Below are 25,816 nucleotides of genomic sequence, written 5' to 3'. Positions count from 1 at the left end.
TGGCCAAATGGTATCTACAACTATTGTACATGTTTGATAATGTGGCTATAATCTAATATATATGGCCACATATATTATTTTGTGTGCCCAAAGGTTAGACAATAACCACACTTAAAATTACAATAATTTATGTGGCTTTATATAAATATTTGTCATACCATCGTCATTTTTTTTTATTTTTGTGTAACGGAATGATATCAGATGTCATGGGAAAAATGTGTGCCCAAAGGTTAAACATACATCTTTGAAAATTCCCTCCAAAATATTTGATTCTACGCCATAAGTTCCCCCCAAAATATATCATCCTAAAACTTCTCACTCAAATAATATTCTCATTTATAAATTACATTATTTAATAAAAAAATTCAACTATTATTAAATATTATATTATCTAAACCATTTTTGTTATTACTCATGTTTTTCTAAATAATAAGTCAATGTATGCATATGAGATACGTTTATATACATTTTTTGTAATATATTTTTAATTTTGTAGACAACATTTTTAATAATCATATGTTTTTAAGATATTTTGAATGGTACCGTACCGTTAAAATTTCAGTACCCACCTTTTAGCATTTTCGGGATCGTAACTTACAGTTCATCATTATGGAACCAGTATTTTATCAACTTTTACCTTCCAAAACCGTACCGTCCCATATAGAGTGTTTTTTCTATGCCGCTACTAGCACCAAATTTTGGCAATTTTTGGGATCGGTATGTTCGGTACTGGTACATTCGGTATCAAACTAATCCCTATTATATCATATATGTCTTAATGATCCATATTAGGCCTTAATGGATCACAGTGGGCGAGAGTAAATCATATATGTCTTAATGGGCCATATTGGGTCTTAATGGATCACGATCGCCAACAGTTGATTATATATGTTTTAATGGACCATATTGGGCATTAATGGGTCACAATAGACAATAGTGGATCATATATGTCTTAATGAACTATATTGGGCCTTAATGGATCACAATGACCAATTGTTAAACATATATGTCTTAATGAACCATATTAGGCCTTAATGGATCATAATGAACAATAGTAGATCATATATGTCTTAATGGACCATATTGGGCCTTAATGGATGACAACCAACAATAACAGATCACATATGTCTTAAATGGACCATATTGGGCATCAGTGGATCGCAATGGCTAATAGCAGATCATATAATTCTTAAAAGGGCATATTGGGCCTTAATGAATCACGATGGGCAATATTAGATCATATATATCTTAGTGAACCATATCGGGTCTTAATAGACCACCATGTTGAATAGTTGATCATACATGTCTTAATGGATCATGGTTCAGCACTTAATGGTTTTAGCACTTAACCATTCAGAAGTTACCAAACAGCCCCTTAATGGACCATAACAAAGTATAGTTAATCTTATTAATGTAACATACTAGGATTAATAGTCACAATAACTCTTGATAAACCATGATAGGCTTTAGGATTTCATGTTAGATTTTAAATGGTTACGTCTTATTTAATGTCAGTTGTTTCAATAAGTTTTTCTGTATGGTTCAAATTAAAATTTTGAATTTACTTTTTTAAAACATGTAATTTATATATTTTTACAAATACACACACACACATATATATAATTTCAATTTACTTTTTATAACTTTATATCTATAAATTTATATAAGAATAAATATATTAGTTTGCGTGACCAAAAGTGTTTTAAAAACCAGTCAGTTAAACCTCTAGATACACCCAATTAAACTGTTTCTGAGTCAAATCCGGTTCAATATAAAAACCGAATTTTATAGTTTATTAGGCGCTAAATTTTTCGTACTTTAAACTTTTCAAATGTTTCATATTTTCACTTCTAAATTTCCATTTCCCTCTTGTCTCCATTCTAAACCCTAATTCCCTCGCTCCCCAATTGTAAAACACTTTCATCTTCAAAAATCCACCACCAGATCTGGTGCAAAATAACCTTCTGGACGTGGTTAAAGTTTTGTTCGCCATGAATCCATCTCCTATCTTCAAAGTTCGTGTAATGGGTCCATCTATATTCTCCCCCGATTCATTGAAGTGAACTACGTGAATTTCCTAAATCCCCATGTAGCGGCTCTAAAGGGGAGATTCTGGCACCCTTGTGGAAAATATCCTAAATCGCTCCTGATGAAGCGATTTGTTCAAATGGTACTGCGGTACCGGAAAAGGGGGAACCGCCTGCCGAGAAACTGTAAAACCTAGAAGTGGTGGCGGGCAACTACACCTCGCCTGTCTTTGTTTAAGACGTTTTACTAGACATCGAGCCAGGACCATGGACAGTGTTCGATCTGGTCCGTACGGTCAGATCTTCTGGCCGTGTAACTTTGTGTTCGGGCAGTCTGGTGCCGAAATTGGGCGAAAGGTCATTATACGGAAGGAGTAGAGCTTATTGATTCTATTCTTGACGTTGTTCGTATTGATTCCATCTGGTGCTGAAAGAAAGTTTGATTTTGCCCCTGTTCGTATTTGATGGACTGATAGTTGCATTAAAATTGAATTCAATCACACAAAGGTACGATTTTCATTCCAATTTAGTTTCATAAGCGTATAGTTCTTGATTTAGTATCATTTTATTTGATTTCGTGCTGTTTATGGTCATCAAGTAATTGATGATTGCATTTGCAAAATAAGGGTAAACTAAAATTACTTAGAAAACATACCTGTATGTAGGCCTTAGAAAACACATTAAAGAAAAGTGAGTCATCAAGCTTCCTTATCTAAAACAAAAAGTACAGATACATTACAAAATTGCAAAAGATTCACACAACTGTACCATTCAACATCACACTCAAACCAGTAAAGAGAATATACAGTCTTTATGTAATGTAAAACTATTATCTGAAACTGACCGCATGTTTCATATCATCATAGTTTGTGTGGTCCACAATTCTCTCATCAGAACTTACAATATTATTGTGGTTTATTTGCTTATGTAATTGGTGACTTATGGTTATTCTTTTGTTTTTGTGCTAGATCATGAAGTTTTAGACGCCTTATGTGTGAAGTATAAGGTATGCTGGTAATTTTGATAGTTTTGAGAACGCCTTATGCAAGGCGCTTAAGAAGCAAGGGCCTTTTTTTAACAAGGGGTAGAGTATAAATGAACTGTTTTTAGGGGGTTAAGACATGTTTTAAGTTGGTTTAGGCTGGTTCCAAGCCATTTTTAGATGTTTCATACCAGTTTCAGCCTTGTTCAGGCCTGTTTTTAATTGAGGTCATCTGATGTGTATTCAAATGCGTTAAACCTTCTAAAGCGCCTTATTTAGGATACAAGTTGCATTGTTATTATAGTAATAATTTTAGTAGTCATATCTAACATTATAATTAAATATTGTTAGCGGAAGCCATCATCGTAATCGACATCGTATTCATGTTCGTGTGATTCTGTACGTGTGTTTGTACAGAGAACAGAGAACGAACTCTTATGAAAAATGGATATTAAATTGAAATCTTGGTGAATGATAATTGTCAACATAATATTACATATATACCTGGTCGGTTAATATCATAACCGCCACTAAACTATACTAAATAATAATAATAAGAATAATAATAAATTCCTAATGTTAAGTTTATATTCTAACACCATCCCCTAAACTTAGCATCGGTAATGGCTCGTCACGTCGGCTTTGATGATAAACACATTTTTCTTTAAACTTGTCATGATTCGTCCATAGATCCACCTTGATTTGTTTCGTGATGCCGAGTGCGGTAATATTGTTGTTCATTACCCATCTTGTCGCTGTAAGTCTTTGAACCGTCGTTAACGCAATTTCAGTGTCGCTAAATCGTTCTGTCGCTAACCTGTTTTCTGTCGCTATCTTCCTTCTTTTGTCACTAACTGTCGTCGCTAAAACTTCTTCTTCTGTCGCTGAAATCTTCACTAAATCATTCTTTTTTCTTTTTTCTCTGGATCATCCTTTTGGATTTATTTGCAGAAGTATATCTGGTATAAACTTCTTTAAAAAACAGAGTATCATGCCTTTTGCCTTTCACTTCATTTATCATTGTAATTCTTCGTGTCCGATTCCTTTCTTGTTCTTCATGAACGGTTCCGGTTACCGGAACATCATCTTGCATATCGCCTTCAGTTACGAAGACATACGAGTCTTCATCTTTTTCATCGCTGCGGTCACCGGAATCATAGTATTCCGTTTCTTCGATTGAATCATTGTGATCCTTCTGATCACTGATTGGTTCTTCTTGATCTTCCCGATCGTAACCAACCATATAGACATTCGGGGTGAAGCATGCCCCATCGTAAACATCTTTACAGGCCAAATCATCTTTTCCGGAATCGTCTTCTTTTCTCCGTGTCATTACTTCGCCTGCATCTCCGTTATCTTCGTGACGTCCCGATTCGTATTCCATTAATGCAATTTCGTCTTGCAATTCCATTATTGCAATCTCTTGTTTCAAGATTGCAATCGCGCGTAATCGGGGACTCATATAATCTATCTGAATCGCTATCTGTTTCTCGCCTCTTCCCGTGTTTGTTTTCCATCTTCTTCATCCGCATCTTCCCAGGATCACGTAATTCTGATCCTAATTCTTCGTTTTCTAACCATGCGCTCTGATACCACATGTTAGCGGAAGCTATCATCGTAATCGACATCGTATTCATGTTCGTGTGATTCTGTACGTGTGTTTGTACAGAGAACAGAGAACGAACTCTTATGAAAAATGGATATTAAATTGAAATCTTGGTGAATGATAATTGTCAACATAATATTACATATATACCTGGTCGGTTAATATCATGAATGATAATTGTCAACATAATATTACATATATACCTGGTCGGTTAATATCATAACCGCCACTAAACTATACTAAATAATAATAATAAGAATAATAATAAATTCCTAATGTTAAGTTTATATTCTAACAAATATTGTGTACATAATGTTTGTCAGTTTGTGAACCATTTTTATATGCACTAAAGCTTTATCTGTTTTGACTCGTACCTGTGTCAACTATCGACTTGTTAGTTGTGGCACTTATGACTTAACCACACATTTTGTCGTCTCTAATTTGATAGCAAGCTGAGCTCCACGAAATTAGTTTTAATCCCAAAGAACGTTACTAGTTATATTTTATATAGTTTTAAGCTTTAAAGTAAATAAGCTAATAAAGTATACCTATCGAATGATTTACAAATCTAGAGTTGAAGAGTTAAGCTTGTACACTTGCGTGGGTCTTAGATTGTCAATAAGTTCTGTCTAAACTCATTATGTGGACACAATCTGAGCCACTAGACATAAATACAGCTTTTTAAGTAACTTATTTTTTTAGTTAACTGTTGATTTGCGTTCTTATTGCTAAGCACACAATGATCGTCTCAAAAACTGATATAATTTTGTTTTTGGCTTTTTTAATGTGATTATTAACTGGTCAATGCTAGGATCACATGCATCAAGCGAGTTTTGTTTGTTACTCTTAAGTTTTCTATGATCGCGAAGGTGAGATGTACTTACCATGTATTCTATTCATTTTATTTTTAGAAACTTAAACTTTTTGACAAATTAAGATCAGCCCACCCGATAACTAGGCTCACTATGATGATATGAAACATGCGGTCAGTTTCAGATAATAGTTTTACATTAGACTATGGGGTATGGGGCGGGGGTTGGGGCGTGGGTTGGGTACAAACGCCCAAGTCACCATCCCGGGTGGGCTTGGGTTTCGGCGTGGCCCCTTGGGCGGGGGTTTCAGCCCGGGCGTTGGGCGGGCCTAGCGGTCTTCCGTGGCCGGCTCTCATTGGCTGGGTTGGCTAGGCTATAGGTGGCTAGTCTTTTTTTTTTTTTTTTTTAATTTTGTGTGTATTTTTATAATAATTGAAAAAAAATTATAACACGTGGCCAACCCACGCGGGCTAACCACGCCCCGCCATACCGACCCAACATGCAACTGACCAGCGGTGACCCTCGAAGTCCACGTGTCAACCCATGCCCCAAACCCCCGCCCCACCATACCCCACGGTCTTACATAAAGACTGTATATTCTCTTTACTGGTTTGAGTGTGATGTTGAATGGTACAGTTGTGAATCTTTTGCATTTTTTTAATGTATCTGTACCTTTTGTTTTAGATAAGGAAGCTTGATGACTCACTTTTCTTTAATGTGTTTTCTAAGGCCTACATACAGGTATGTTTTCTAAGTAATTTTAGTTTACCCTTATTCTGCAAATCGTAAAAGTGGCCAAACCTCAGGGATGAAATGGCATTTTACTCCAAAAAAAACAACTCTTTTTTCACATTTGTAGAACTGTTAATTCATACCAAAAGATAACGTAGTTCCATATTTAGTTGTAGGTTAATGCCATATACATTAAAATAGCATATGTTGATTTCTGCGCATAAATATCTTTTTATTGTTTAGGTTGGAATCTCCAAGTTCTAAACTTTTAGGCAATATGTTGATAATATCTGCGGGAGTTTTATTAACAGGTAAGATGTTCTATTAGTCTTGTAATTATATCTTATTTAATATAGTCTAACCCATATCTTGATAAGCAATATTCGTAAGTTACATGCTACGTTTCGTATAACTTATTTAATTCATTGGTTGCTATGATTTAGTTAGATTCTAATTACAATTTCTAATCACATTTGGATTTTATTGTCATAAATCTATAATTACAGTTGCAACAAATTTGTTGGATTTTTGCAGGAAGTTGCATTGTTAACTGATGGGAAATTTTCAGGTGGTTCTCATGGATATGTTGTTGGACACATTTGCCCTGAAGCACAGGTTTCATCATTTTCTAGTGTTTTCAATACCTTCAATAGTAACAGAGTAGCTTGTGATAATAATATTGGATTTCTTATTTTGCACCTAAATAAAAGTAAAAAAAAAAAAAAAGAGCAAAGGATGAATGTTTTATGGATCATTAGTAATAATGCACATTTATTCCACATGATTTTGAGTCTAGTTCATTGAACAAATTTTTGTTCACAAATCTGTTTTTAAGAGAGAAAAAGAACCTATTGAGATTTCATTTATTCTATCATTGTAAATACAGGATTCTGTTCCATGATGTTAGGTGTGCAAGCTAGTTATGTGTTGTGAAGGGATGTGGCTTGACCCGTTCGAAATAAGGCTTCAAATGGAGGAGGCTTTACTTTCATAGTACTATATTTATCCGTTTAGTGTAAAAGAAAACTTTATGTGGATTGGTGAATGTATCGGAAATAAGGGAAAGTAGTGCCAAAACAAAAGGATAGACTTTGGATTCATTATTTGCAAACATGAAGAAGCAAAGGATGAATGTTTTATCTCAGCAACAACACATCAATAATGTGGGAGAAGAAATGGACCTGGACAACCAAGGCATATGTTTTCTTCTATATGGCTATTGAAGACCTTGAGAGGGATCCACATGAAGTAGTTGTTGCATTATTTGTAGATAGCTTATGATCAAAAGCTTATGTAATATATTATTTAAATTTAAAACTTATGTATGGATTTTAGTTTATTATTATTATTATTATTATTATTATTATTATTATTATTATTAATATCATTAGTTTTGTTTTTAGGTTTGTTCATGTTTACTACTTTACTTTTGTTTTAATTTTACAAAAAAAAAATGAAAATAAAATTGATAATTACGCAAAAATGGCCATATAGAACAACAAATATATGTGGCTAAAGGTTGGACAATAGCCACACTTAGAATTTACAAAATTTGGTGTGGCTATAAATAATCGTTAGCCACAGCATAGTCACTTTGTTTCTTGTTTGTGTGAACGATGATACAAAACGTCATGGGAAAAAAGTTATGTGTGACTAAAGATTAGAAAATGTGGCTGTAAATAACCATTAGTCACACCATAGTCACTTTGTTTTTTGTTTATGTGACGAGATGATACCAAATGTCATAGGAAAACAAATTTGTGTGACCAAATGTTATACAATAGCCAAACTTGCAATTTCAAAAATGTTTTATGTGTCTAATAAAAGTTTTTAGCCACACTTACAATAAATTTATGTGACTATATAATAGAATCGACGACATTTATAGTAAATTCATGTGGCCGTTGCTACAATTTAGTCACAGTTAATAAACACAATGCTTGATTACAACCTTTTTTTTGCCACACTCTTTTTTAACTAATGTGGCTAAAATAGACTTTTTACTAAATTTATGTGACCATATAATAGAACCAGTCACACTTAAAGTACATTAATGTGACCATTGCTACCATTTAGCCACACTTATGCTTGATTCCAGCAAGAAATTTTTAGTACCCTTTAGCCACACTTTAAAGTTGCAATGACCACTAAAAAATGAATGTGGCCGTATGATACCTACGATGACTGGACCTTTGGTCACACTTGAGTTGAAAAAATTTGTGTGGCGAAAGACATATAGTCACACTTTTTTATTGTGGCCGTAGCCCTTTTTTGACGTAGTGCAGGTATGCACGAGGGTTCATCTTACCGGTGAGTATACCGATTATCATCTGTTTGACCGTATAAAATGTGAGATACTCACTTATTTTGATTTGAAAACAAGCCCTATGTGATATAATCACTTATTGATGAGGAACTTGATTTTCATATGCATGAGGGCACAGGAGCAAGTCCGTGAACAGGTCAGTACTTTCGTACAGCAGAGAGACGAACTTGACTCCCGGATAAATGTGGTATTTTATCACTTATTTGATATGGACATGTGATTGTTTATCACTTATTGAGGTCGAATGCAGTATGTAATATGTACACGTATGTATAGTATCATGGAAGATCTAGACTTGCGTCCCCGTTATTTTTCGGTAAAAGATACAACCATGATACCCAGATGATAAGCAGCATAAAGACCGAATATCTCAGAACCTCGGCAATCTATCAAACGAAATTTCGGTACTAAGACCATATGCCAATGAATGGTTCCCACCTGGTCTTCAGTCGATTTAAGTTTATATCACCCTGCACACTTTAAAATGATTGTGAGCCTACCGATACATCTTATATAGTGCTGCTTATCGTTTTTCATTTAAGGTTTAAAGAGGTTTGGATAGACCACTGATGTACTATCATTTTCTCTTTTGCTCGCCAGGAAACTCATTTTTGTTTTTCTATTGTTTTTGTGTTTTTGAAATTTTTCGATGTTTTTGGATTTTCCGATTTTGGAATTACTCCCCCGAAAATCAATAAACTAAGATAAATTTAAAAGACACAAAGATATTTACAAAAATGATTTTCCGATGTTGGTTTACTCTTGCTTGACCTTAATGCCGTTTACCAATAATAAGAAGTCAAATCTAGATTTGTCAAAAGCTTTGGTAAAAAGGTCGGCACGTTGGTCATCGGTGTGGACCTTAACAACATCGATTAGCCTTTTCTGAAAGCAATCACGTATGAAGTGATATTTGATATCGATGTGTTTGGTCTTTGAGTGCTGCACAGGATTTCTAGTGATCTGTAATGCAGCAGAATTATCAACGTAAATAGGAGTAGTTAGGAATTCAAAACCGTAGTCCCGCAATTGTTGTTGGATCCAAAGAACTTGGGAGCAACAACTTGAGGCAGCAATGTATTCAGCTTCGCATGTTGATGTAGCGACGCACGTCTGCTTCTTGCACTGCCATGTGACTAGGCGATTTCCTAAAAACTGACATCCAGCCGTTGTGGATTTGCCGTCGATTTTGCATCCGCCATGATCAGAATCACTGAATGCGATCAAGTCAAAGTTATTATCCCTAGGGTACCATAAACCGGTGTCAGGGTAACCCTTCAAATAACGAAAAATCCTTTTTACAGCTGCAAGATGTGAGGCCTTCGGGTTGACTTGATATCTGGCAAGCAGGCACGTTGGGTACATTATGTCTGGTCTTGATGCTGTGAGGTACATAAGAGATCCGATCATTGCGCAGTAGTATGAGGGGCTAACAGCTTCACCCTTCAAGTCTGGAGTAATTCCATGATTTTGTGGCAGTGGGGTACCAATGGGCGTTGCATCAGACATCTGGAACCGGCTCAAGATGTCACCAACATATTTAGTCTGATGGATGAATATCCCAGACTCAGTTTGTTGCACTTGAAGGCCCAAGAAAAAGGTCATTTCCCCCATAGCACTCATCTCGAATTTATCCTGCATAATGCGCTCGAAATTCCTACACAAGACATCATTAGTAGAACCAAAAATAATATCATCAACATATACCTGTACCAGAAGAAGATCTCCATCTTGTTCTTTGATGAAAATAGTACAGCCGATAAGACCTCTTCGAAAACCGTTCTCCAGCAGATAGGTAGATAAGGTTGCATACCAAGCTCGTGGCGCTTGATGAAGACCATAGAGAGCTTTGTTGAGCAACCAAACCCGATCAGGATGGACAGGATCTTCAAAACCTGGAGGCTGTTCGACATATACCTCTTCTTCAACCACACCATGTAAGAATGCACTTTTGACGTCCATCTGGTAAACCTTGAATCCTTTGAATGAGGCATAAGCCAGAAAGATCCGAATTGCTTCCAGACGTGCAACAGGTGCATAGACTTCGTTGTAGTCGATCCCTTCTATCTGACGAAAACCTTGAACGACTAAACGTGCTTTGTTTCGAATAACCACTCCACGGTCGTCTTTCTTGCATTTGAAGACCCATCGAGTGCCAATTTTCTTGTAATTCTCAGGTCTTTCAACAAGCTTCCAAACACCAAGCTTTTGAAATTGCTGCAGTTCTTCCTGCATGGCCTCAACCCAAGCACTGTCTTTCAACGCTTCTTTCCACGATTTTGGTTCTTCTTGTGACACGTAACACGCGAAGGACCAGTCATTCTGTTGGCCAGATTCTCTTATAGCTGAATACAAACCAGCATTCCGGTTGTTTCTCAGCTGATTACGCGTCTGCACACCGCGATGGACATCTCCTATAATGTTCTGCTGGGGGTGGGTATCATGAATCCTCATTTCAGGATTTTCTGACACACGTGCATTGATACCCAAATTGTTAAGATTAAGATCAACAACCAACTCCACACCAGGAATGTGTGTAGAGGTGGATGCATTCCCTTCAGTAGTGTCTACATTCTGCATATGAGGTGTATCAACAGAGGCACCTTGAACAGGAGCAGCTGGAGCCGAAGATCCTTCAGCTGCATCATGATATTCATCATCTTCAGAAGATTCATTATAATCAGCAGCATCTTCATAAACCTCATTTTGAACCATATTGTTGACAGACGAAGAAGCTTGAGGGTCAACAACAATAGGTCTAACCAAAGGCGAGACAGCAGCGTTGTCACTTTCCAACAACATCCTAGCCGCTGCTGACTCTTCGTCAAAGGTTGGCAGATTGAAGGAATCAAATAGTCCATCATAATCGAACATCCACGGATCACCCGGAGCCCTAACAGGACTCGTGTACCTTTGAACCCTCACTTCACTCCATAGCTCAATCTTTTTGGTAGCCAGATTCCAAACACGAAAATTCGGAGTAGCATATCCAAGAAAGAAACCCTCGATAGCTTTAGCTCCAAACTTTCCATCCGGCTTAATCATAGTACATGGAGCACCAAACGGTTCTAGGTAAGAAAGATCCGGTTTCCTTTTCTGAAGGAGTTCGAAGCAAGTTTTGCCATGTCTCTTTACTGTAAGAACTCTGTTTAACGTGTAGCATGCAGCCGATACAGCCTCCCCCCAGAATTGAATAGGGAGTTCCGACTCTACTAACATTGTTCTTGCAGTTTCTATAAACGTTCTATTCTTCCTCTCCGCGACACCATTTTGTTGTGGAGTATAACGAGAACTGTACTCATGAAGAATGCCTTTAGAAGTACAAAACTCATCCATAACTTGATTCTTGAATTCGGTTCCATTGTCGCTTCGGATCCTCTTCACTTTCAACGAATAGAGATTTTCCAACATTGTAAGAAGATCCTTGAGGATGCCAGGAGTTTGACTTTTGTGTGCCATGAAGGATACCCAAGAAAATCTAGAATAATCATCAGTAACAACTAGACAATAGGCATCACCGAACGTTGTCTTGTGCTTCATAGGTCCAAAAAGGTCCATATGAAGACGTTCGAGAGGCATACTGACAGTGTTGATTTTCTTCAAAGGGTGAGACTTCTTTGTTTGCTTCCCCTTTTGGCACGAGACACAGATATCTTGTAAATGAAAACTTCTCACAGGCACACCATTCACAAGATTATTTTTCACCAATTGGTTCATCTTTCTCAAGTGAATGTGTCCCATTCTTCTGTGCCAAGATATAGACTCCTTTTCCGTGGCTTTTGAGACAAAGCAAGTGACTTGTGCAGATGTTGTAATCGCTTGTCTCATGTTGAGAATATAAAGATCATTAACTCTCGGAGCCGATAAGAGAATCCATTCTTGTGGAATTTTGAATCCAGGTTTCAGCACATAGCAGCCGGCATCATCAAAATGCACTGAGAATTTTTTATCGCAGATTTGCGACACACTGAGAAGATTATGATCAATTTGCTTAACATAATTGATCTTATCGAAGCACACAAAACCATTTGATATACTTCCCTCTCCAGTGATGAATCCGCCTTTGTCTCCCGCAAAAGCAACCTACCCTCCTCTAATGTTTCTCACGTCGTATAGGAGCCGTAAGTCGCCAGTCATGTGCCTGGATGCTCCACTATCAACAATCCAGTCACTATTAATAGTTCCTCCTAGAACATCCTGCACATGTCATTTAAAAACATCAGTTGAGAATGGGGACCCAAGCCTTAGTGGTCTTGGGTCGTCCCTGAGCATCACGAAACGTGATATCAATCTCTTGATGGTTTTCAAGAACAACTGCTCCCCCTGAATTGTCACCCGCCTTAGGTAACCAAGTTCGTTTTTGCCTACCAGTTTTTGAAGATTCTGGTTTTACAGGTTGTGACACACTTGGTTCCCTTTGAACTGTTTTAACTTCAGATTTTAAAGCTTTTTCAACAGTTTTCATGTTCTTACGTCGTTGTTTAGTTTCTTGTTCCTTTACAGTTCGTTTGTCATGTTTAGGTGAAACTGACCGACGTTGAGGATGAACTGTTTTAGGTGGAGCTTTCTCAACAAATTTATTCTTTGGAGCATTTGGGCAGTTTTTGATGATGTGCCCAATTTCTCCACATTTAAAACATGTTCTCCTTTCAACAAACTTAGGAGAACTTGATTGACCACAAGATGTCGAACTCGTGGATCCTGAGGTACTAGCCTTTTCATCACACCCATTTGTGCGTTGAGTGTAATTGTTATCACTGTTACGTTTTAAGATTGTGACTTGTTTTACAAAGTCAGTGTTAGATTTGTTCTCAAAAGTTTCAATCTTATCAGTACCCTTGGATGACACGAACTTGACATCTTTTGCTTTCTTTTGAAATCGAGCTCCTTTTGTTTCAGACTTCATCTGAGAGACTTTATGCTTTTGAGCTCGTTTGACTGGTTGTTTACCATTAGAAGCACTAGGTTGTTGAGTGGTTGAGGATTTGTGATTACCAAACTGTTTTCTAATCTCAGCCTTTGGAATTGGATCACATTGTGTTACCACAATTCCCGGAAGTGTTTTTCCCAAAAAATTGTTTGTGTTGTCTTCAAAGACTTTATCAATCAAAGATTGATTTACATTTTTAATTGGAAAAACGTGATCTGAGTAGATTTTATTATCTCCAACCAATGTGTACAACACATTACTGCTTTTAACAGTAGACACACATGTCTTATCAACTTTGACAGAATCAATCACTTGTTTCTTAACAAATGAGACATCAGGAGTATCAGGATCACAAAGAATGTGATTCTCTCGTGGAATAACTACTCCTTTCATCTTGTTAAGTGATTTATCCTGTTCACTTACATCCACTTCTGATTCATCATCCGATGTCTCATAGTCCTCGATAATTGGAGGACTTTGCTTCATGGATGATGACGTTTCTTGTTCCTTAGAGGATGTGTTTGAAGAATTGTCCGGTTTGAACCCTAGCCCAGCAGCAAATTCCTCAACATCAAGAGGCACACTGGGTTCATACCGAGGCATTTCCTCCTCATCAGGCATCTTGGTATAATTGTTCATCAAGGGGGGCGGACATTTCTTATACCCTATGCCTTTCTGATTTCCCTTCGGTTGTTGAACATCGATGATGTGATCAAGCACAAATTGGGAGTTAGAATAACTTTCCAATTTTTGTTTGATCGCATCATGCTCACATTGGGCAATGGCTAATTGCTTCTTAGTTTCTTCCACAATGTTAATGTATTCATTTATACTTACTTGCTTGTGGTAAACTACTTTGTTAACCTCGGACACATTTTTCTTTAATGTTTCTATTACAGATTTAAATTCTTTTTCATTCCGAGTTAAAGCCATGTTCGCCTCTTTGCATTTCGACAGTTCAATAACTAAATTCTGATTATGACTATGAAGCTTTTCTGATTCAAGCTTCATATCAGCACATGATTTACAAACACTAGGGGCAGGAGGTTCAGAATTTACCTGACTAGAAGAGGCTGAACTGTTTGCCATAAAGACAGTTTGAAAAGAAAAAGCTCCATCTTCAGAAAACAACTTCTCCATTTCCTTTGATGCAGTAGCAGCCTTCCTAATCAGAATTGATTTCTGACATTTAAGCTCATCAGCTTCATTCAGTAGATCTTGAATATCATCACCTCCTTCCTCCTTCACATCAGACTCTGAGTGATTATCCCCAGAAACAGAGCCTTCTTCATCAGAACTTCCAGAATAACCAGAACTTTCATCACTTCCAGAGGACTCTTCTTTATGAACATGCTCGATGATCTTTGCATAACAAGCTGTTCCACTTCTCTGATCATCTTCACCAAACTGCACTGACCAGTCACATCCCTCATCAGCTTGAACAGCCAAAGCCCGATTGGGATTTGAAGTTCCAGGCTGGCCCTGATTGTTATTAACAGCCACCATCCTCCTTTCACGGTTTTCTTGTTGGGCATTCACATTTGTAGTACTCGTCTGGTTTCTGAAAGGGTTGTGATTGCCTTGTTTTGTTGGTCAAGTGCACTCACGTTTGAAGTGCCCTTTATTACCACAATTGAAGCATGTAACGGCGTTAATATCAAACCCATACTTCGTATCTTTCTTTCCTTCCAATGAAGTTCTACCAGTACGAGCCATGAAGTCTTTGGCCCTTCTAACTGCACTTGCAAAAGCCCACTTAATATCCATCAACTCCATTTCTTCCTTGTCGATCTGTTGATAATCTTCATTGGTCATGTTGATGTTTCCAAGCTGACCTGCTACCAAACCACAGTAAGCACTGACCATTGTATTGATAATTTCCATGTGCTCCTTAGCAACTTCAATGCTGAGGTGTGAAAGGTTTGAATTATCGACTCGGATTGTGTTAGGGTTTTGAGGTTGAAGATTGCTTGTATAGTGAGCCTGCTGTTGTTGTTGTGGAGGTTGGACTTGTGGCTGTGTTGGGACAGGAATGTAAGACCTCGGATCAAAAGCCGGAGCAGCAGTTGATTGAGGAAACGGAAGAGAACTTGTGTTGGACACAAATGCAGTTTGCAGTTTAGGTTGCTGAGCTGCAGCGGATCTTGCCAAAGCATCGAAGCCTGGAAGGTACATTTCTGTATTCTGAGGAGCGGGAGCACGCTTTGCTTTCCTGATTTCTTCATCATTTTTATGTTCCAGCTTCTGAATGAACTCATAGATGTTAACCGTGTCTAGAGTTCCAGTGTGCTTCAACAACTCAATAAAGGAACTCCATTTTGGAGGTAAAGCGTCAGCAAACCTATTCACCATGTCTTGTTGAGTAGATACAACCCCATAAGCACACATTTCACTAATCAGATGATAGAACCGTGTTGTCATATCATTTAGAGTTTCGTTTTCCAAAAATTGAAACGATTCAAACTCTTTCTTCAACAAATCATGACGAGACTTTCGAGTAGCTGCATTGCCTTCTCCTCTAGCAACTAAGGCATCCCACAATGTTTTCGTGTTCTTGCAGTAGGAGAACTGATGATAGATATCTTTGTTGAGTGCTTGTGTAAGTGTAGCAAAGGCCTTTTTCTCCAATTCATAAGCCTTCTTGTCATTTTCGAGCATGTTAGCATAACCTTCTGAAGTGGACGCTGCAACTTCAAGATTGGCATTGAATGCATTGATGAAACATGTCCAAAGATCGGTGCTTTGCCCTTGAACATACGTGTGAAAGCGGTTTTTCCATGATGGAAAGTCGTTCATATGGTTCAACTTCGGTGGATGATTGTTGCTTCCCGTTTCGCTTTCACTAATCAAAAGATTTTGAATGCTTTGACTCTGATTGGATACCAAAGCCCATTGACTTGGACTGATTGATGGCGGTGGAAACATACTTTTTGCCCAAGCTGCAGCAGAAGTTAATTCTTGACTAGATTGTGAGTCCAAACTCCAATCCCAAGGACTTGTACAACTCATTTTGGTGAAATACTAATTGAAGATCTACACAAACACAAACTGTTAAATTCAAACAGACAAGAATTGAAAGATACAACCTTGTTCGAAAGATCAAGATTTGTTCGAAGGATCAACAGTGTTCGAAGGATCACTGTTGAGTTTCGAGCAAAGACTTCGAAAGATTCACAATTGACAGATCCTTATCTTTCGAGCAGTTATCTCGAAAGATTCACGGTTTGAAAGATCCTTATCTTTCGAACAATTATTTCGAAAGATTCACAATTTGAAAGATCCTTATCTTTCGAATAACTATCTTTCGAAAAGATTCCCTGGAGCGAAGGATAGATCTCTGACTTCGAAGGATGGGTCGAAAGATGATTATCTATCGAGCCTTCCTTGATCGAAAGATGGTCTTTCGACTTCGAAGGATATCCTTCGATCACACTGACACAACTGACAAAAAGGTGACAGGTTGGTGAGAAAGGTGATTGGTTGGTGTACCAACTTTCGGCAGAAGGGATGTTCTGCACACGACTTTTCACCAACTTTTTGACTTTCAAATAAAATATGCCCAAAATGGCAAACCTTATCCAGAAGGTCCGGTCACCGGAACACACCGGAGATATGGCCGGAGAACACCAAGTTACTTAAAAACAGGTTTTTAAGTTACCCAACCCAACCTTGAACACTCCCGAAAGGTTTAGAACGCGTTTTTCAGTTTAAAAATGCAAGAAAACCACCAAAAACGGGTGCTAAACCAAGTGTCCAAACACACCAAGAACTTGAACAAACCCGGTTTTAAACAAGGTAAAGAGCCACGGCTCTGATACCACTTGTAGGTCCCTCTCGGAGGATGACGAACCTAAACCTTGTTATACAAACTCACTAGCGAGTGCGGAATCCAAGCTAGCAAGCAAACCGAGATGAAACAAGTATAAACACAAACACACAAAGGTTCACCGATTAACACCACTTGTATTAATACGAATGAAGGTTCCGGTTACAAGCACAATGTTTACAAATCAGTTTTGCAAACTCTCAAGGTGTGTGTGTGTTTCGGACAGAATGCTCTCAACTTTCTATCTCTCTATGTGTGCATCTATCTATCAACATACACTGCATGGGTATATATACACCCAGCCCAGGTTGTCTTGTCCGAAGGATCTGATAGATGATCGAAGGATCATCTATCGATTACAAAGTCTTCGAAGGATCTGCATTAACCTCGAAGGATGATCTATCGAATCATCCATCGAAGGTTCATCTTTCGAGTTCATCGAAGGATCAACATTATCCTTCGATGAGCATCCTTCGAGCCAGACAGAAGACAACCATATTTCTAACTGTTTGGCCAAGTCAAACTAGGAGGACAGTTGACTTGGTCAAACTTACATGACTAACAAGGACATCGTTTATAACGTGACCGAATACAGACAAAGTACAGACACAAGTGCACCAACAAGTACACCTAAGCCACCGGAAAAATAGAATTGTTACCATCAACACTATTGGCAGCGACTAATACCCCATTGAACTTCCCTTTTAGATGGCATGTATCTATAGAAATATAGGGATGTCAACCAACAAGAAACCCCTTCCAACAAGCTAGTAGTGAAACAAAAAAAGCGTAAAAATAGTTTCTTGTTACCTTTAGTCTCAAGGTCAACATCAACAACACTTCCTGGGTTTTGACTTAATAGTTCCTCTTTAAAATCATTCGTCTTTATGAATGAGTCTTCCCAATTCCCGTACAAATCACTGTAAGCTTGTTCTTTTCCTCGAAAGATTTTCATGTACGGTAGATCAACATTGATATTTTTCTTAACCCACTTGTGGAGTTCTTTAACTGAGACATCCCCATCCGATTTCAACTTATCTCTAACCACACTTGCAACCCATCCTTGTGTTGCCACCTTATTAGCACCTTTGTTGCCTCTAGTACAAGAATGTGGTTCGACCAATTTCTTAACCTACAGAATTTTAATAAAACATACATTTTATTGAAAATATTATTAAATTCTAATTTAAAATTAGTTATATCAATACACTTACCTCAAATGAAATTCCGTCTTGCATAACAGAAGCATGTATTCTCCATTTGCGTTGTAAGTCACTACACCTTGTTGTGACCCGTGTAGGTTCACTTTTCTCACTAAAGTATGCAAATTCATTCATGATTGATAATGGGACAACGCTCTTCTAAACTCTACCACATTTTCAGACGTGAAAGTTTTGCTTAGTAGCGTATTCGTCAATATAAAGAACTGAAAAGAATAGCCCCCGATCTGGAGGATAATGAGTGGCAACCTCTTCATTCAAATCATCAAAGTCGTATATGCAAGTGTCAATGTAAAGACATTTTTGAAAGCCAAAACAATAACGTTTTTGTATGAGTTCTTAGCCGACCGAAAGTAACCTCCATAATTTAATTTTATCTTGTACTTAGTTGATCCTTGGCCAACAACATTCTCAAGCAGTATTGGTGATTCTGCCCCATTCTTCCAAGTTGGTGTAAATGAATTATTTTCCATATCATCTTCCATATAAAGCACCAGATGAACAGAAATCATATACAAGAAGACTTTAAATTTCACATACTCATGTCAACCTAGTTGAGTAATATCAGACATAAATCGAAGCATTACGAAGATGATTGAACGAAGTCGAAGCCATTAATAGTCCACTATGCAACTAACACAGTCCAATATCACATTGAGACCTAGTTAAACACCACCAATTGATTTACCGATATTAAAATTTCAATAATCTTTCTATGAAAACACACGATTCTAACTAAATAATTGCGGATAAGAAACAGAAGCATTATGAACTATGAAGAGGATTGAACGAAATTTCACATAGGCGAGTATCACATTGAGATCTAGATGACCATCACCAGTCGATTATCAATACTAGAATTACGATAATCGTTCTAGGAAAACACACTATTTTAACACAAGCATCATCAAAATTTCGATCAGAATGTAGCAAGTTAATATTGTATTCTCCTCGCAAGGAACTCGGTACTTAATCTAGGTTAACATAAAATTACGAACGAACAAGATGAACAAGATTCAATTTTTTGAACATACATGATGAAGAAGATGAACGTCGTCTTTGTTGTCTTTGTTGGGGGAGAAGAAAAGTCATTCTAGGTAGGGTTTGGATGTCTTGATTATACGAATGGGGATATACGCATGAGTTATTTGAGGGTAATTGGGTAATTTCTCAAAAAGGGGGGAAATATGTAATTGATTTTCTGGTTTGGGGAAATACGTAATAAGGAGGCTTAGAAGGGGGAAATATGTAAAAATCCCTATTATTAACTATTGCGTCGGAAATGTGTAGTAACTTGCTATGCATTTCCGACGGAACTATTATTTATTTGTTGGAATTAGATTTATATGTTGAATTCATTTAAATATTAATTGTTGTGTCAGAAATGTGTAGCAACTTGCTACGCATTTACAACAAACATGTAATATTATATTTGAATATATTTAAAAGCTTAACTAGTAATATTTCATTAAATAAAAAATTATGTTACTTCCATGTAGAAGCTCCCAACAATTAAAGTGTGTAAAAACGCCTCTCGTTTGGTTGTACTCCTCCAAAGCTCTTGATATATTCGCGTCGTTTTGACTGCTACCCAGCTATCCTTGGTGGGTTGGAAAACTTCTTGGAACGAATGACATTTCTGGTTTATATCGGTCCATTTGCTTGATGTCAAATATTTGTTCCGATACTCACCTTTACCCATTGCATTAAAAAAGTTTCGTGAATTTTATTCCAAAAAATAGGTAGAGTTTGATAGTTTGCTACAAAAAATAAAACAAATATATTGTTATATTTAAAAAAATATAGTACCAAAAATAATATAATACAAACTATTTAAAAAAATTATACTATTTAAAAAGGTAAATAACGCTTATCAACTTCGGGTTCCTCCGATATGTCGAGCCACGCCCGTGCTAACGCGTACTCCTCATCTTTCGACCAAGCTTGGTAGGTTCAATTCATGCTTGGAGCGTTAGGCTCTTTTTCTATGAGACCCTTTACCACGTTGAGACGCCTCGGCTACGGGCTCGGGTTGTGTCTCTGGCACCATTTCAATGTCGGGTTCGGTTTCCTCTTGAGCCGCATGCGAACCGCCCATGGATGCAAAGTCGTGTGGACGGTGAAAGAATTGCGAAGACATGCCTAATATTTACGCTTACGCCATCATACTCGGGTCCATCTCTTGGAAATTGAAGGACGGTTGCGGTTGGGTTGTGTTCGGGCGATATGAAGTTTGGTTGCTGGGTCTAGACGGAACACCTAAAGGGGGTCGGAAGGGTTCATGATATTTTTTTTATAAAATATGAAGAAGTATTGAAGAGAAGAGGGTAAAGTTTATAAGAAATGGAGTGGATAGTGGTGTTTTTATAGGTAAAAAGGTGGATTAAAAATAAAGAAAAAAAATACTTTTCTATTACCATTGGACCCAACGGTCCTGTCTCAATCATTGCGCAAATTCTGGCATTTTAAATAAATCGCTTGGGCCAAAACTTTGAAAAAAACGCCCAAGGGGCGGTTACACCGGCGTCACTACAAACAATTTTAGGGATAAAACGCCAAAAACCCCCCACTACGGATGAGTTGGCTGAATTTAGATGGGTTAGGTTGGTTGGTTATTTTATTGGTTGGTAATTCTACAATTATGTTGTTTGGGACTGTTGAAGTGGATAGAAGTGGGAAGATGCTCAAGGTCTAGAATACATGGAAGTGCTGCGAAATTATCATGTCTTTTTGGTTTATTTGTATTTTGTTTTTGAATTTAGATACAGCTTTTTGGTTATGTGGTGTATGGCTGGTTGTGTTATGGGTATGTTGAGGAGTGGGGATGAAGCTGCTTCTTTTGTCAAGATCAAGATTTTCAGGAAGCTCAAGATGGATATTTGCTTGTTATGTTTAGGTGTTTCTTTATTGTTTGATTGATATTGTGTTTATGGTTGTTTTAGGTTGTTTTGATCATGATTGTATAGTTTTATTTTTTTTTAAGTCTAGATTAGGTTGTTTTTAAAGTCTAGATTAGGTTGTCTTTTGATGTTGTAAATACTTTTTTGTTATCTGTAAAATTTATTGGGGTGCCGTCTCCTTTTACCAAAAAGAAATATATCCGAACCACACAACGTAGTTATAAAGAATATTACCTAGTCATAGTTTCTCAATTTGTTATGTTATTCCTGTTATGGTTCGGGTTGTTCCTCAGCCATTTAGGTGAAATCATAACATAGAATAAATCCTATAAAGTATTCATGAAATCTAGACAAAATAAATAAAAGTTATAATCCCTACACATCCTAAACTACAAGGGTTGTATGGTAATTAGAGTAAAGTATGGCGGTTACAAAGCATGGGGACTGGTTATGCCAAAACAAAAGTTGATAACCAACTTCCTACAACTAATCGACATGTCCAAAGGGACATGCCTATTCGCGACCAGCCACACACATGGAGAAGGAAGAGACGCAACTTTTAAGATCGAATGGACACACCTCTTCACATTCAATCTCATCCACACAATCCAAGAGACGCAACCATTGGCGAAGGGACACGTCTATTCACTCGTACCCTTAGAAAACTATAAATAGGGATAGTTAGATTCACTTGTAGTTGTTCATTACATTCGATCATTCCATTGTACAAATTCTCAGTTTATATATTCAAGTTATTCGATTGTCTAGAGATCAAAGATCCATTTTGGGGCCAACAATTGGTATCAGAGCGTCAGGCTCTAGGCGTGGGAATCACAAGGCATCGCAGGGAATTCGCGATCAGGTTTCAATTTCGTTTTCAATTCGCAAGTTCAATTCAGAATTTTTTAAGGGTTTCGGTTCTAGGGTGATCGGTTGAACCGAAGGGTTGGTTAGGAATCTAGGGTTTGTTTGATTCCGGGGTTTAGTGCGAATTAGATCATTTGGTTGTTTGATTGTTACACGATTCGGGTAATCGTGGGTTTGAGATTTATTGAAACCAAGAAAGTAAAAGTTCAGTAAAAGTGAAGATTGTTCGGCAAGAAGTCATGTCAGGAACATCCGGACAAAATCCGATAATAATACAGAAGGAAGGAAATTCTCTTTCCCAGTTTCAGTGTCCAATTCTAAAACCAACAAACTATACAGTTTGGGCTATTCGTATCAAGACGATTCTTGAAGCGAATGGTTTGTGGGAAACGATTGAACCGGCAGAAAATGCAACGGTAGACACTAAGAAAGACAAGTCTGCAATTGCATATTTGTTTCAAGCAATACCAGAAGATGTTGTATTGCAAGTTGCAAGTTGTAAGACTGCAAAGGAAATTTGGGATAATCTAAAGGTAAGACACGTTGGTGTTGATCGGGTACAAAAGGCGCGTATGCACACGCTATTATCAGAATTTGAATTATTGCAAATGAAGGATGACGACACTATTGATTCGTTTACTGCAAAGATTAATAGTATCGTTACCCGGGCAACTGAAGTAGGAACGACATTGAGTCAACCGACTCTAGTACGCAAACTCCTAAATGGCGTACCTGATAAGTTTACTCAAATCGTTACCTCCATGGAACAATACTCCGATCTAGAAACTATGACGCTAGAAGAAGCGGTCGGAAGATTAAAAACGTATGAAGAAAGGTTAAAGTTGAAGAAAAAGGAAAGCCCCGTGAACAATCTAGAAGAACTCCTGTATGCGGGTCATGGACAACATGTTGGAAATCATGGACGAGGGAGATTCCGTCCGTCACGAGGCCGAGAGAGAGGCAATTATCAACATAGGGGTGAAGGAAACACCTCTTACGAGTCGGAAGGAACCGACAAACCACAAAGTGATGATAGCAAGCAAGAGACACCGACTATGAGAGATAAGTCAAAAATCACTTGTTACAGATGTGAGAAACTTGGGCACTATGCCTACGAATGCCCAACCAAGAAAACCAAGGAAAATGAGACACTCTTGGTTGAAACAGAAGATGATGATGAACCGGCACTTCTGATGTGCCTAGACGCTGAAGAATAGAAACGTGAAACCTGGTCGTGTGATACGATCAAGGGGAAGAACCGTGTGATGCGGAGATAACCTGTGAAAGGTACAACAAAACAATCTAGTGAATGGATCAGGAAAAAGTGAAGAATCCGTGAGGGAAGCAATCAATGATGAAGAACCCGTTGTGAGAGACAACCGTGAAGAAGATAGATCAAGGAAGAGACATACGTGCGAAACATACAAATAATCCTGTGACTGGGTCAGAAAAAAATTATTGTGTGATACAACCGCAAGAGAGATCTGAGTGAGTCAGTTTATCAAAATCTATGAGAAATGGATTCCGATCATGTGATATGATGGTGGGGAAGTTAATCAAGACCGGGTGGAGCTCGTGTTGAGACAACTACACAAGAAAAGGTTCGTGTGATACAAATCAAGTACGGTCAAGTCAAGTGTGAAGGAAGTTCGTGTGAAGCGAGTTCAAGTGAAACAAGGTTCGTGAGAAGCAAGGTTGGTGAATAAGAAGATCCGTGTGAAACGTCGGATACCGAGGAGTTTCATGGAAAATGGAATTGATCAAAGTTCAAGATCTACAACTCGAGGATGTTTGTGATTAGGGGGGTGAATGAAAGTTATAATCCCTACACATCCTAAACTACAAGGGTTGTATGGTAATTAGAGTAAAGTATGGCGGTTACAAAGCATGGGGACTGGTTATGCCAAAACAGAAGTTGATAACCAACTTCCTACAACTAATCGACATGTCCAAAGGGACATGCCTATTCGCGACCAGCCACACACAAGGAGAAGGAAGGGACGCAACTTTTAAGATCGAATGGACACACCTCTTCACATTCAATCTCATCCACACAATCCAAGAGACGCAACCATTGGCGAAGGGACACGTCTATTCACTCGTACCCTTAGAAAACTATAAATAGGGATAGTTAGATTCACTTGTAGTTGTTCATTACATTCGATCATTCCATTGTACAATTCTCAGTTTATATATTCAAGTTATTCGATTGTCTAGAGATCAAAGATCCATTTTGGGGCCAACAATAAACAAATAAACAAAACATAGACAATTTGTAAAGATTGCATTTTTCTACTCTTGTGCAAAACACAAAACAGTGAAAACATGACCCCCTTTTCACATTAATATTTAAAAATTGATACACTTATTCCATTATAACAATAGGAGTGAATGAACAACTGTTTTTTCTACAGTTATTTGAATTTGAAAGGTTTCAAACTTGAGGTTTACCTATCATCTAATAAGACTGTTTACTAGAAGCAGAAAGTAAGTTTTTTAACATAATCAAATGCTCATCATTTGATATATGGAGTGATATACGAAGGTTTGTTACCATTGTTTCTTTCTCCCAGTTTAAGGGTCCTGATGCATGTAATGACACCATGGTGTAACGGTAGGCATGCAACTCCAGTCTATGAATTTCATCTTCCACTGCCTTGTTATCACCTGATTCATCAGTTTCTTGACTTTGACTTTCTTCATTATATCCACACTGACAAACAGACTCTGCATCACTTTCATGATCTTCAATATAAAAGCCAGATCTATGAGACGTTTCTAACGGTTTATAGCCATTAACGCTACAACTACCACTTGAGGATTCATATCCAGAGGTTTGGTGTATATATGTCTTCCTATTATCAACATCATCCACTTTTCCACACATAGTTAACTTCCGTGCACGTTTTTTATTCGTTTCATCTTGAGAATTACAGCAGGGTGATGCTCGTTTTTGGGTTTTAGAGAACACGATACGCGACTCCATTAAACGATGGTTTTTTTTAGTACTAATATCCTTTTCGCGTAGGTCTTGATCATACTTCAAAAGCTCGGGGCCATTTGCCTCTTTATGGTCACTAGGAACCTTGCCAGTCACAATATTCCATTTACCATTTTGATACAATTGCCTCACACGGAGTTCTGATTTAGTTACTTCAAACTCTTGTAATGATCCAACTAATCTGACTATAAACTGGTCCAAACCGATATCCTTCAAAACGATTGCCATCTTCCATGAAAGATTGTGAAACACTTCCGCCACATCACCAGGAACCCAACATTCTGAACTTTCTAACAAAGGAGGACAAGGTCTTATAGATTTTACAGATATGTGTTCCACATCATCTTTGCTAGTAAAACCAGGATACACATCTGTAGGTCCCTTTTCGCGGAGGATTACGAACCTAAACCTTGTTATACAAACCTACTAGCGAGTGCGGAATCCAAGCTAGCAAGCAAACCGAGTTAGTAGCAAGTAGAGAAACAAACACACGAGTTCACCGATTAACACAACTTGTATTAATGCAATGAGGGTTCGGTTACAAGCTCAATGTTTACAGAAATGTTCTATAAACTCTCTAAAGTGTG

General features: G+C 37.7%; 1 protein-coding gene and 1 long non-coding RNA gene across 2 annotated transcripts; one reads left to right on the top strand and one right to left on the bottom strand.

The window, feature by feature from the left end:
* The first annotated feature begins 1,874 nt into the window (after positions 1-1,874).
* On the top strand, positions 1,875-7,438 carry LOC110927528. Its single transcript, XR_002585696.2, has 7 exons — positions 1,875-2,534; positions 2,996-3,033; positions 5,427-5,484; positions 6,112-6,168; positions 6,403-6,470; positions 6,694-6,774; positions 7,046-7,438. It is a non-coding gene; the product is annotated as an uncharacterized LOC110927528 (long non-coding RNA).
* Positions 7,439-24,686: 17,248 nt separating this feature from the next.
* Positions 24,687-25,457, bottom strand: LOC110931197. Its single transcript, XM_022174602.1, has one exon. The coding sequence runs from the start codon at positions 25,455-25,457 to the stop codon at positions 24,687-24,689; it is 771 nt and encodes a 256-aa protein (XP_022030294.1).
* Positions 25,458-25,816: the final 359 nt, after the last annotated feature.

The sequence above is a fragment of the Helianthus annuus genome, chromosome 3 (assembly GCF_002127325.2).
Source record: "Helianthus annuus cultivar XRQ/B chromosome 3, HanXRQr2.0-SUNRISE, whole genome shotgun sequence".
Lineage (NCBI taxonomy): Eukaryota > Viridiplantae > Streptophyta > Magnoliopsida > Asterales > Asteraceae > Helianthus > Helianthus annuus.
This window is presented reverse-complemented; position numbering and strand designations above follow the sequence as displayed.